The 13,746-nt window shown below is 27.0% G+C and overlaps 1 protein-coding gene across 6 annotated transcripts in view; it reads left to right on the top strand.

Moving 5' to 3' along the window:
• Nucleotides 1-13,746, top strand: part of MICAL-like (protein) — a 69,545-nt gene that overhangs the window by 49,703 nt on the left and 6,096 nt on the right. For 3 of the 6 annotated variants that reach the window (XM_067050878.1, XM_067050879.1, XM_067050881.1), the window contains exons 2-6: nucleotides 698-882; nucleotides 3,146-3,237; nucleotides 8,012-9,228; nucleotides 11,717-11,912; nucleotides 12,628-13,423. In XM_067050878.1, coding sequence (XP_066906979.1) covers nucleotides 698-882; nucleotides 3,146-3,237; nucleotides 8,012-9,228; nucleotides 11,717-11,912; nucleotides 12,628-13,423 — 2,486 coding nt within the window. Of the gene's footprint in view, nucleotides 1-491; nucleotides 615-697; nucleotides 883-3,145; nucleotides 3,238-4,021; nucleotides 4,230-4,554; nucleotides 4,609-4,784; nucleotides 4,919-8,011; nucleotides 9,229-11,716; nucleotides 11,913-12,627; nucleotides 13,424-13,746 lie in introns of those variants that run through there. The other 3 variants (XM_067050882.1, XM_067050883.1, XM_067050884.1) reach the window with 3 other exon arrangements.

Raw genomic sequence — 13,746 nt, forward strand, 5'->3', positions numbered from 1 at the left:
TTTTTACTGAATTTTTTAAGATAATTTTTCCTTATTTTATACATATATTTACCTATTCTGTCATAGTATGGAAAATAAAAATATACAACGGTCTTTCTATAAGATTATAATGGAAAGAAAATGATTTAAAAAATAAAATATAATTTTATTGTTATTTATAAATTCTGTATCATAAAATTCAGAAAAGAACAAAGAAAAAAGTTTTTATGTGATAAAAATTTTGCTCATGTTCTTTGATTGAGAATGATGAAACAGAAAAAATAGATAAATATCGTGTAATATAAAAACCTCTATAAAAATTAATATATAATAGAAAAATCATATTCTATTTAAAACTATAAAAATATAAGTTATGAATTCATTCTGTTTTGAAGCTTAGTTTTAAGAGAAGCCTACAGATAGCATCACTGAACTGTTGGGTAGCTTTGTGTAGGTTATGTTTAGTAAACACATCTTGTGTTGATATTTTTTTTATTTTGAAATTAATCTTATTATTTGCTTATAGTTTTGTATATATATTTAAAATTTGTGTAACATAAACAATATAAATTCGAATTATGTCATTGTAGATGATAATTATTAATTTTTATTTTTTTACCTTGCCATAATAAAAAGTAAATAATTCAAATATTAGTGTGAATAAGTTTATTTTATCTGGATTTTATTTTGATTTTTTATTTTTTTTTTTTTGTTACAGAGACTTCTCCCGTTTGGACAAATCTGATGTGTACGGAAACAATGATTTGGCTTTCCGAATAGCCGAAAGGCATTTGGGAATTCCAGCCCTTTTAGATGCAGAAGATATGGCAGAGTATCCTGTGCCTGACAGATTGTCTATTCTGACTTACCTTTCTCAATTTTACCAAGCATTCGCATCAAATAGTGAGTATAACAAGCATGTTCTATTGTTTACCATAGAATTCAAATCTATTATAAATTCTTTTAGGAAGAGGGTTCGAAAGACTATTTAATATTAACCATCTCTGCTATTTTTATACCATTCTTGATCTCTATCTGGACCATTTTCCTATAATCATCACACATGGCCATACAATAATCTTCCTACATTGTGAATTCCTTACTATTAAATAATTTATTATGTCCTATCGCTCTATTTAACAATTTTTTTTACTAAACTTCAAGTATTTTCATCATTTCATATGGAAACAGTCAATATTTTAATTAGTAAATTTCAGTTTTAAATTATGCACTACACTTCTAAATATATTAATTATGTATTCAACATCTTTTAAAAATTATTTATTTCCAAAATTGATGATTAATTTGTTGTATATCGTTTAGCCATAATTTATTTCAAGATGAAAGTCATATATGGAACCCACAAATATTAGTTAAATTTATAATTTCATACATTACTTGTTATAAGGTTAAAATAAAATTTTTATGTTTCAAAATGGCAAATAAAATTATAATCATTTTATAATTTTCAAATTGATGAATTGATTTTTAAATTTTTTTTAATAATTTACTACTAAAGATAGCAGAAAAACTCATTGTGGTAACTAAAAGTATTGTTTGGATTATGAGTAAATTGTAAATACGAGATATTTTTGTATTGCTTTTAATCTTATCAAGTGTTAAACAAACAAATTTATTACCAATATCGTAAATATTTATTTCAATAGAAATGAAAAAATAAAGGAGTGAGAGGAGGGTAAAATTTATATAAATTTGTTTATAAAACAACCTAAAAAAGAAAAATAATTTAATTAATAATTAAAGGAAAATCTTGCACATACAAAATCGGCTCAGTTTTTCTTTTCTAATATTTTTTTTAAACTTTCTGGCTGTGAATACATTTACTTATGTTAAATTAAAAAAAAAAAATCTAATTTCTTTGATTTTCAATGTATATTATTATAACATGGAGAATATATACATAAAAATAAATATTGTAAAGTTATCATATTTCTTATTTCATGTTTGTCTTCGTAGATGGTCGAAATGTATTGAACTTGCATTTATAAAATTTGAAGTTTCCTGAAAAAAATATACTTATATAATAAAATTGCTATTTTTGCATTGATAACATAAAGATACATACTAAAAGTAATTACTGTTAAATTTTTTTGACTGAAAGAATATTTATAGAGTTAAAGAAATGAAACAATCAAAGAAATTATTATGTAATATTTTACTTAAAAATTTATTATAATTGTTTACTTAATTCTAAATTTGTTTTCTTTAAATTAATATTTAATGGAAACGTACACTAATAATATCCATATTGTCAGTGTTATGTAAAAAGAGTGGATACCAAATATAAAGTGGATTTTTTTTTTTTTATGTAATATTCATTGATACTAATTAGTTTAACTGGAATATTCCAGGTTCTCAAAAATATAAATATATTATAAATGTTTCATCTAAAATAATTTTCCAAACCAGGTTAAGTACAAAATACACTGTTCTAAAAATTGTTAGATTTGCCCTTTTTACATAACAGAAGTGATATGCTATCTCCATGTACATAAAAAAGAATAAATTGTGATTTTTCTTATTTTCAAATATAGAAAGATACTTATTAAGTTTTAAAATATTAAAAGTTCTGTTTAATGGCAATTTTTTCATATAAAAATTAGAGATTTTTAATATATTGAAATTAAATTTATTGATTTATTGTGTTTGACTGCATATAATTTAAGGGTTTTGGGCTAAATATAACCCATCAAATTTTAATTTTTTACAAGAGCATTTTCAAAAAATTCTACTATTTTTATTTAATTTTTTATATAGTTCATACACTATAGTATTTTAGTTATATTCTATATTATTAAAATTATAGTGTTATAGACAAGCTAACACTATAAATTTTTTTATAGAGAAATAAAGGTGAATTTTGCAATAAAAAAAACATCTATTATAATTATATTTAAAAAAGTATATTTCAAATTGCAATCATAAATTATAAGTAGTAGTTATTTACCTCCTTTGAATGATTTTTTTTTTTCATATCTTAATTTTATTTATAAGTAACTAATAATGTAATGTAATAATATGTATAATTAAGTATCCATTTTGTAAAGATATTGCATTCCTGCAAATGGCATTATAATCATAGCCTACTATATATAGCGATGCATTTGTGATAAGGCTATGACCTTTTTTTCTATTATTATTCTAGATTCATCGCCTGTGAAAAAACCATCTCCTGATTCACCCGACGGATCCCTGGTATCTCTCGTCCAGGGTAATGTACAGCCATCACCCAAAATGGTATATACTTCTTTTTTATTTATTTATTTTTTAAATTAATAGAATTATTTGCATGTTACAATTAGTTTCGATAGCATGGTACAATTAATTGCTATTTTTTTTTTTTTTAATTTTATTTATTAGTAGAACATATAAAGGTAAATGTAGACACCTTGCATGTTTTTGTTTTGTAAAGTATTCATTGTTTGTTTATATTTATTAGTAGGTGTTGAGTTAATCTATTTATTTTAAAAAGAATTACATATTGTTTACATATTTTTCATTTTAAATTTCATATTATATCAAATCCATATCGATATTAAACTCGCTTAATTTTTAATGCTAATTCTTCACTTATGAATTAATTTATATAAATAGTCCAATGGTCAACATTGATAAGGAGAATGACTAATGTTGCAATTAACATCATGGATTCCTGTCTGATAAGAATATGTATATCTTTTATGTTGTAATATGTAAATTCAATGTACATAAATTAATAGTTTTTAGTGAGTGTTATTTGCTCTTGTGTATGTTTACTCTTGATGTAGGCTAAATCACTTTTATTTTTATTTTTGGCAAAAATGTAGAAATAAAAATTGTTTACGTATGGTTTAAGCTTAATATTTTGACAATGTGGGGTTGGTTTTGCACAAAAATACAAGCCCCACATAAAATTTGTCCCTAACTTACACTTTATTGATTTTTTTTTTTTTCACATGTATCAACTTAATATATTCAGGTGTTGGTTTTTTAATATATATTTATAATATATTTTTTCTAACTTTGCATGGCATTATTAAAGTAATTTTTATTTATTTTTTTGTTTTGGAGTAGATTTTTTTGTACGTATTAAGCTGTATATAATGGTTAGGTTAACAGGTAGTGGTTTTGTTCAAGGCACTTTTATAATCTTATCAACTGAAGTGATAAAGAATGCCTTAAACTCTGTTACATTAGTATCAAGAGTGTCTTCACTTGCTAAAGTATTTTGTTTTATGCAATTTTAACAAGTAAATTTTTTAGAAAAGTATTTTTTTTTTGTTTATTGTTTTTATTTAAAGACAAAATTTAATTTATTATTTAAATGTTTTACCTTGTTGTGTTGTTATTTTAAAATGAAATTTTATTGTTTTTTTTTTTTAAATTGATTTATGAAAGTAACATTAAATTTTTATTTATTTTTTCATTGAAAGAGAAATTGTGTTATTTTCGGTCGGGTGATCATCAACAAGGTGAAACTTAGCACCCAGACCTTCTTCTTTCTACCAAAAGCCCAGTTTGCTTTTTATGTTCAATTGCTTGTGTGCACTAACCCCACGTTGTTCTGTCTAATAGGAAGATTCTCTCGACCTTATGGGGCAGTACAAACCAGAAATATTCTGCTAGAAGGTAATTTGAAAAGATTTTTAATTTTTCTTTTGCTCTCTGTTATAAATATATTTATATATTTTTTTTATTCTATTTCTAAATAAACTAAAACTTTTTCCCTAACCTATATGCCGGGCATGCATTCTGGTGCAATGGCAGTAGTAGTGGAAGCCTATTTTTAGACGCCTTATTTATAATAATGCTTTAATACTAAAAATAGCTTAGCTTTTTCTCAATTCCTTTTAGTTGTATTGTTGGGGGGGAACAAACTTTTTAAATGTTTGCATGAGAAGATATTGTTATATAGATATAAGGCTATATTATTATTTTTGTAAGTATATTACTTTTTTGTTTTAAGTTATATTTTGTGCTATATTACCTGTCTGGCCTTTGTGTAACTGGTTAGATATTATGTGGTGTATTATGCCATCGGAGCAAATCATTTCCTGTCCTTCAAATAGCGCATCCTGCTTTAAATTTGTCTCGTTCGTGTGAATTGTGGTAAGTGAGGCAAGCCAGTGCATCTCCAGCATAGCAATGAGTTCTTGTTCTACATTGCCATTTTATTTTCTTCCTCAGTTCACTACCAAGTCTATCTTTGCACAACTTAACAAATTCTTTTTTTTTTTTTTGTTTTAACAACTTTTTCTACCTTAACAAGAATGTGTTTTGTTTTTAAAATTTAAGATGTAGTTTCTTCTGATATCATGTAAGTACCATTGTTTACCTAAGTTCTGGTTATATTTGGCAATATATTTAAAGTTATATGTCTATTATTTTTAAACAAGAAGAACTGTATCTGATATAATCTCAATACATTCTAGACAGATATATTTATGTGAGTGAATTCTTCCTTAATGTTATTTACAGAAAGTACCGACATTTACATTACTACTGTTTTTAACTCATTCATTAATTTATCCATATTATCCTTCATTTTCATTGTATTAATTATTGCAAAAAACAAAAAAAAAATCATTTAACATTAATGTGTCATTTTATTGATATTTTACTTCTATTAGTTTTGTGTAATACTAACAAAAATATCTTAGGAATTTTTATTTTTATTTTGTTTACGAAATTAAAAGAAACCTAATTGTTAAAAATAAATCATAAATTTTATTTATTTTATTAAATCTGATATCTAAAATTTATATGAAATATTTTTATTTTATTTTTTTATTATTACTGACATATTAACACATTGTACTTTTAAAGTGTTTTTTATTAATTTAATTATTCAGAAAAATACAATGAATACAGTCCAACCAGCTGATGACTTCTATTGGTCAGTGCCAAAATAATATATAGAAATAATAAACATATAACTGAGCTATCACAACAACAAAAATGGCGGCGATCTCAACTGGTCTATTGTGTGACGTCATTCTCCATTTAACAGACCAAGTAACAGACTCTCAGTCATGTTAAATGTTATTTCGTTTTACCACGGTAAAAGAAGGCAATTTTTTTAGATTTAACATGAGTTTTTCCATTTAACACGCTTTAACATGTTAAACCAAAGATCATGAATACCCCTAATGAAATATGTGTTCGTTACACTTCTTAGGATGTTGTGGAGGCTGCAACAGTTAATAATCTAGAATTCTACACTACGAATTAATTTCTGGTGGTTAAACTAATTATTCAATTTATAAAATACAATCAACGACAAAATACTTAAATAGTTTATTGTTGACAAAGGCTAAATTAATTGAATCCTTTAAAAATACTGAACCCGCCAAAATGTGACGGTTGACACAATGATTAAATAATAAATACCTCATCATTAGTGTGTTAATAGTTTTCTATTTAAATTTATTGGCTCATTTTACCGAACCTGTTAAACGTGTAATTGATTTTTTGTTCATTTTGTATGTATAAAATTTTTGCCTAAATATATTAAGGGTAATTATATAAATGATTTACTTTTCTTTATTTTTTTTTTTTTATTTCTCCTTGCTATATAATTCAGTATTATATAGTATATTAAAAGATCAATATTTTTGTTCTTATCCACTCATAGTCCGTATGATTTTTTTTTTGTTACGTTACTTAAATATTAATAGTTAATTTTATCTTAATTATATTATCTTTAGGTGAAGCAATATTTAGTATTTTTAATTAAAATTGATCCTATTCATGTCACCGATTTTCATGTTACCAAATCACTTCAGTGTTCATATTATAATTTTTTAATAAAATCTGCATAATTTAGTTAAAAGTTTATTGCTAAATGTTTTATTTCAAAATTGTAGATAGTTTGTATGCTTATTATATTTATATTGCTTTTACTTATAAAATTAAGACTAATGTCTAATTTCGAAATTTTAATGTCAGTTAAGCTTCTCATATTTTAAGAGGAGAAGATGGTCGGGGGGTGCGGTCAGCAGAAAAAAACACAACTAAACAAACAAATTATTTATTTGTGCCTTTTTTTTTTTTTTAAGTTTAAATGTAATTTTATAAAAAACAGTCGCACTAAAAAACATACTACAGAAAATATTTATTTGATAGCATAAAATTTCTGTATCATAACCTAATGAGATCAATATAATCAAACAAAAGGATCAATTCATTTATATATTTTTATTCCTTAATTGATAATAGAATTTCTTTCATTAGTTTTAACATAAAATTAATCCTCCAGCACATAAAATTGAACAGAGACCTATTTATCTCTACATATTTTAATTGATTGAATCTCAAAATACCTTCCTATATCTTTTAATATTATCAGAGAAAGGAGTAAGGAAACAGAGGAACTCATTTAAACCACTGTTTTATTTTCAAATATATAATTCAATTATTTTTGTGTAGAGGTGAGGAGTTCCTCTTATATATCAACGGTTAACTGTCTTCACCTCATTACTTCCTATATTTTGTACTAATAACAGGCCACCCTAAACTTTTTATAAACTCAGTGAAATCATATTTTTCTCTTAACCATATTAAGTCAAATCTAACTAATAAAACTTATAATTTTCATGTCTATGTCAACTGCATTATACAAGTATGTTCTTCTGAGTAGTATTATTCAAGTATGTACCCTTGAATCTCTGTTAACCAGCCTCAACAAGACTGGTCCGGTTTTGGCCGGTTAATCTGAGTTGTGGGAATTTCAAGGAGAAATACTAATATTAAAAGAAAATCTTACAAATTTCTCATGAATGCCCTATCACTTTCTTTTCTTTGTCATAAGTTATTTTTTGTAAAAGTCTGTCATTTTCTTTTGTTTTTCAACAATTATAAACTTCTAAATGGAAAAGCTCACAATTCTCTCATGAATTTCTCATTTGGCCAGTTAGTTTAAATAATAGTTAAAAGTTTTAGCGATTTACATGGGCTTTACATTAAATTATTTAAATTCAATTTTAAAAAAAAAATTATTTTGCTTTCTAAAATAAATTTAATTATGTTTTAGGAGAAACCATTGCGTTGGAGAGAGCCTTGCATCGTCTGTAAACAGCCTGTATTCATTGCCCAGAGGCTGAGGGTGGAAGGTCGCCTATATCACAGAACTTGCTTCAGGTGCGCTCGCTGCGGAGCGCAACTCAGCGCAGCCGACTACTACGAGACCTGCTCCGGAGAATACGTTTGTGAGACCTGCCCGGATGAGATGCCCGTACCGGAGAAAGCTGTGACCGTTGTTCCGTTACAAGAGCCCATAGAGCCACCACCATTGCCCGCGGTCCCACCACCCAGCGCGCCTCCCGAACCCCCACCGTCCCTCGTGGCCATGAGGAGGCTGATGTTCGATACAGATGATGCAAAGCTCGGAAAGCATGACCATATTGTAAATAACACTAGGATAATAAATAGTTTAAAGAAAGATCTCTCTAAAAATGATGATACTAGATCACCACGTGTGGAATTAATTGATAGTGATAACAAGAACCTTGTAAATAATAGTTTAGATAAGCCAGAAGGAGATTCTGAAGAGAATCTCGAAGCTGATAGTAACACTACTAATAGTGAAGCTTTAGTTCAAATTGTAAATAATTCTACCATTCCCGCTTGTTCAGATATCTCTATTTCCCAAAGAATGGATGATCCTGGACAAACCAGTCCTGAAACAAGTGAGAAAATGGATAGTAGCACTAAGTTAATTTCGAATCCCGAAGAGGATAAACCTTTAGATGTAAGCGACAGTGCCCCTAGCTTTAATGACAACCCTAATGTATCAAATATAGAAAACACTTCGCATTCTGATAGTGATAGTAATCAGGCCAATACGACAATTAGTATCATTGTGACAGAAGATGAACCCTCCGATGTCGTTGAAGTGGTTGAAGCAATCAATAATGATGTCGTCGCACCTACCGAAACTGTCATCGAAGTGGCTAATACTGAAAATGATATTAAGGAAATCGATAACGAAAAACCATCCGAAGAGTATCCCGACGATTTGAATCCATTCGATGATTCAGGTGATGAAGAAAAGACTGAACAGAAAACAAGTACGAATCCTTTCGGTTCCGACAGTGAGGAAGAAGAAGTGGCACAAGTTATGTTAAAACCTCGTCCACGAACTTCAAGTACAATCAATACTACACCTCAAATCTCTAGGCCAGCATCTACGAATCCATTCGATTCTGATGATGATGATGAAGAAGAAATCAGACCAGTGCCATTGCCAAGGTAAGTTTTGCATCTTCTTTAATCACTCTTATATTAAAACCTTAATCGCAGGGGTCTCTCTGGAAAAATGCTATTAAAAATGTGCTGCTTAACTTCATTGGGTTACCTCATACACAGCATACTTAACATCAGTAAAGAACAATTTGTTTTGAAACTTATTAATATAAATAGTCATAATATACAATAATATAAATATTCACAGTATACAATTTTTTTAATTATATGCTAAAATTATACATGATTTTTTTTTATTCTTTATTGTTCTTTTTCGTTTATATATTTTCATTTTTTTTTTCTAGCTTTTTATTGTTCCTTTTATATTTTCCATTATTTTTCATTTTACCATTTCCTCTCTTTCCATAACATGATTTTTTTTTTTTTGTTCATCGAACATAAAACAGGATTATTGATAGTCAATGGTATAAAAAATAATAAACATTTTAAATTTAGCAAAATATACATGAAAACCTAATATGGTCATACTCAATTATATTCAATGAAAATTCAAAATAGCATTTTATATGCATGCATACATAAAAAAAAATAAACAAATACATTAAGCTAAAAGTAATAAATATACACATTATGTAAAAAAATATATATTTAAAATTAAAATACCTAAATACAATATAATATTATAAGCAAGACTTTATTTTTCTTATAATTTAAATAAGCATTATATAATGTATAAAATGCAATATATAGCCAAATAAAGTTTAAATTCATTTTTCTTTTTAACCATAATGACTAGTCTCGTCACCCACATATGTTATTTATGATTACACAATCATACCTGATACATGAATGTTTTGCGGATTTCGTAACTGAATTACTGAATACAGACTCTAGAAAGTTATTGTATATCACCATATTTTATATACAACATTTATACAATGTGAAAGAATCTAAAACAATATAAAAAAAATTCTTTAAATAAAAAAAATGTTTTGAACATGTTAAAAATACTAAATAATTCAAAAACACTATCCAAATTATAGTCTCAAAACATTTATTTCATTCACACGTCCAACGTTTCGGCCAATTCGGCCATCTTCAGGGACAATCTTAATTTACTATGAGACATATCATTTAACCATTTTAAAAAAACTCCATACAGGCTATTCTGCCCAGGTCAAAACATTTACATCTATGAACAACATTAAAACTATTAGGTAAACTTATTTTTTGTTAATCAGTATATCTCACATGTCAAAAATACATTAAAAATCACAGTCAAATTATTTCACTTTTACCACTATTTATACACTTATATTATAACCTCACTTGTAACCTTCCTTTACTCAGTTTAAGCATTTAAAAAATTTATTTATCATAATTACATTTTTGTCACTTTTTCTCTTTATTACATTAGCAAAATTCCTATCAAGGCTAACTGTAATTATCCATATATAAATTATCCTATATTATTTATAAGTTAATCTTAATATCTTAATATCTCTGCATAATGTTGATTTAAATTCCTCGTATCTGTTTTGAAGTTTACTGTGTAATCAATATTTTCAGATATGTAAATGGATTCCAGTATTTTCCTTTTGTATGTATTATTCTCTTTATGTAAAATGAGTGTATTTTCAAAATCAAAAATATGTTGGTTTTTGGTTGCATGTTGGACTAGTGCTGTTTTATTTGGATCCTTTTCTTTATTTTTCAAATCATTATTGTGTTGATAAATTCTGTCACCCAATAATTGCTTTGTCTCACCTATATATATAGCTGGACAATTTAAACAGGGAATTTTATATATTAATCCCGATTGATTTCTTGTATCAATTTTGTCCTTTATTATACTATAATAGTTCTTTATTTTATTATTGGGTCTATGACTTAGGGAGTATTCATCAACATCGTAATCCTTAAATGATTTTTTTATATCCTCAGATAGTCCTTTAATGTAATTGCATCCATAAAATTTTTTATTTTTTACTTTATTATTTACTATTTCGTTTCCTGTTTTCTTTTTGATATTTTTAAGGTTAAAACATGTTAAAAATGTTATTTGAAGTGTGTAAAAAATGTAAAGGTCATCCTTTTTCTATAAAGGTTTTTTAACATTGAAGTAAATAACTATAGTGACCTGCTTCCAAGGATATGAGATTTTATAAATTATTACTTTCCAAATTGATTGGCATTTACAGTTAGTTCTTGATGGCCGCTTAGCGCAATGTTTCAAAATCTATAACCTTCCTCTATAAATGGTCTATATAACACAAATATAAGTTTCAAATCAGACCGGTAGTTCTTAGAATTACTAGTTTTAGCTATAGCTAACGTTGCCATGGATACGACCCTTATTCATCAATGAACCATTCATAAATAAATATTGTATCCATGGCAATTTTAGCTATTAGTTTCATAGTTGCCCAACTCTGATTCAAACAAATAAAATCTTCAGTCTTATAAATTAGTAAAGATATATTTGTTTTTTAATACTTAAACTAATTTTTTTTTTTTTTTAAATTTATTATAGGAAAAGTTTCCAATCATCACCTGAGCCGACACCATTCCCTCGCCGCAGCAGGCTTCGGTCTAGTGGAAGATCAATTGCGTCTCTGACGTCTATAGCTTCTAGTACATCTCCAAGGAAGAAGAGACCTGCTCCGCAACCTCCGACACCAGGAACGCTTACACCATCAAGTCGTTATTCTTCTATTTCTTCTCTCGCTGTAAGAATTTTTCACCTTTGAATTTTTATTTGTGGGATTGGATTGGGATAGCACAATGGGTCCTATAAAACTTATCGAGTTTTAAGTTACAGAGTCTTAACTCTATAAAATCTACATTTATAGCTTGTGAAGTGTTTAAAAAGTGTTAAGTCAAAAATGAATCCGGAACTATGTTATCAATTAACCATACTTGGTTATTTAATAAAATTTTTACATTATGGATTTAAATCACATTATGACAAAAAAAAAGTAAACTTTTAAAAATGTATAAATAATAAAAGAAAGATGATCCATGTGTAGTAAAAAATAACTCAAATAGTATAAAACTATTCATTAATTTAAAATGCCTGATATTTAATAGCAAGAATTAGAGAAGTGATTGTCCATGAACTAAGTGTTTTCTACCGTTTTATATGATTTGTTATTATTGATATACATTATCAAATTTAATAAAACATCTTTTATTTACATTTATGTTTAGTTCTTCTAATAATTTATTTTTTTCTGCCACCAGTAAGGAATACGGCACCTATTTAAGAAGGGTGTTATTATTTCTTCATAGCTGTGTGGTTCTTCCGCAATATATACTTAAGTTTAGAACATTACTATGTAATTTTCTCCAAAATAAATTCAGTCCTAATTTTTAATTAAAACTTAAGTTAAGAAAGCAAATTATTATAAATTTTTATTTAATTTAATTTTTTTTTTTTTACAGAGTAACAGACCTCGAAAGAACAGACGTGCTCCTTTGCCTCCATCACTTCCTCCTAAGTCCATTAATGAACCTGAACAACTATTGAATAAAACGGAAGAAATGGCTTTTGTTCCTCAGGCAGAAATATCTCTAACCGAGTCTACACTGCCCAGTTTAGAAACTACAGGGGACATAGCCAATCAAATTGAAGAAGGAATGAAGAAGTTGATTGATGAACATGATAGAATAGGTGACGGTCATATCCAAAATGATGCGAAAGAGAAAAAAGATTCGATCGACGAATCATCTAATATAGGCATAATAGTCGACGAGATCCAAGTTTCTAATAAGAAGGATGAATCAGAAAAATGTAGCGATAACGAAGAAAATATACAAACTCCTATCTTAGAAGTGTCATCCATAACTGCAGAAGTCTCTAAGGATCCAAATGTTGAATTGAACAGTCAAAGTTATGATAAAGTCGTAGAAAAAATTATCAAAGATGAAAACAACGATGCCTGCAGTCTTGTGGAAGCTTATAATAATGAATTCATTTCTAGAAACAGTTCCATTATTAACAGTTCTATGATAAAGTTTGATGAAATGGAACCGATAAAACATAGTACACCTGTTAAAGTAGATGTTTCTCGATGCAAAGATGGTTCATTGGAAGAAATGCCTTTTACGCACTCTTATTCTGGGTCGTTTTATCCTTCGCCGTCTGGTTCTATTGCAGATAGTTGTTCCTATCAAGAGTCTACTCCGCCTTTAGAAAAGAAACACAAAGATTCTACCAATATGCATCGGAAGATATCAGGTAATTTCGATTTTGTTTAATGAAATTGTATTCCATCAGTCAAAAGTTTAACATCATCTAAATTTTTTAAGAAAATTCAATACATTGTGGAATTAATAAAACAAAACTAAAAAAGCTTAACAAATGAAATTCACGAATACACAAAATATTATAGAATAATATAATTTTAACAGAATGTAATAAAAAAAAAAAAAAATTGTACTCATTAACTGAGAAGAAAGAATGAATTAGGAAACAGCTATTTATTCAATGATTGGGGGTGCGGTCAATGATAAACACAAATAAGTTCGATTAACCTATTTTTAATGTGCCAATGTTTCGGC

The sequence above is a fragment of the Halyomorpha halys genome, unplaced genomic scaffold (genome assembly GCF_000696795.3).
Source record: "Halyomorpha halys isolate HHAL.00 unplaced genomic scaffold, Hhal_1.1 Scaffold160.1, whole genome shotgun sequence".
Classification (NCBI taxonomy): domain Eukaryota; kingdom Metazoa; phylum Arthropoda; class Insecta; order Hemiptera; family Pentatomidae; genus Halyomorpha; species Halyomorpha halys.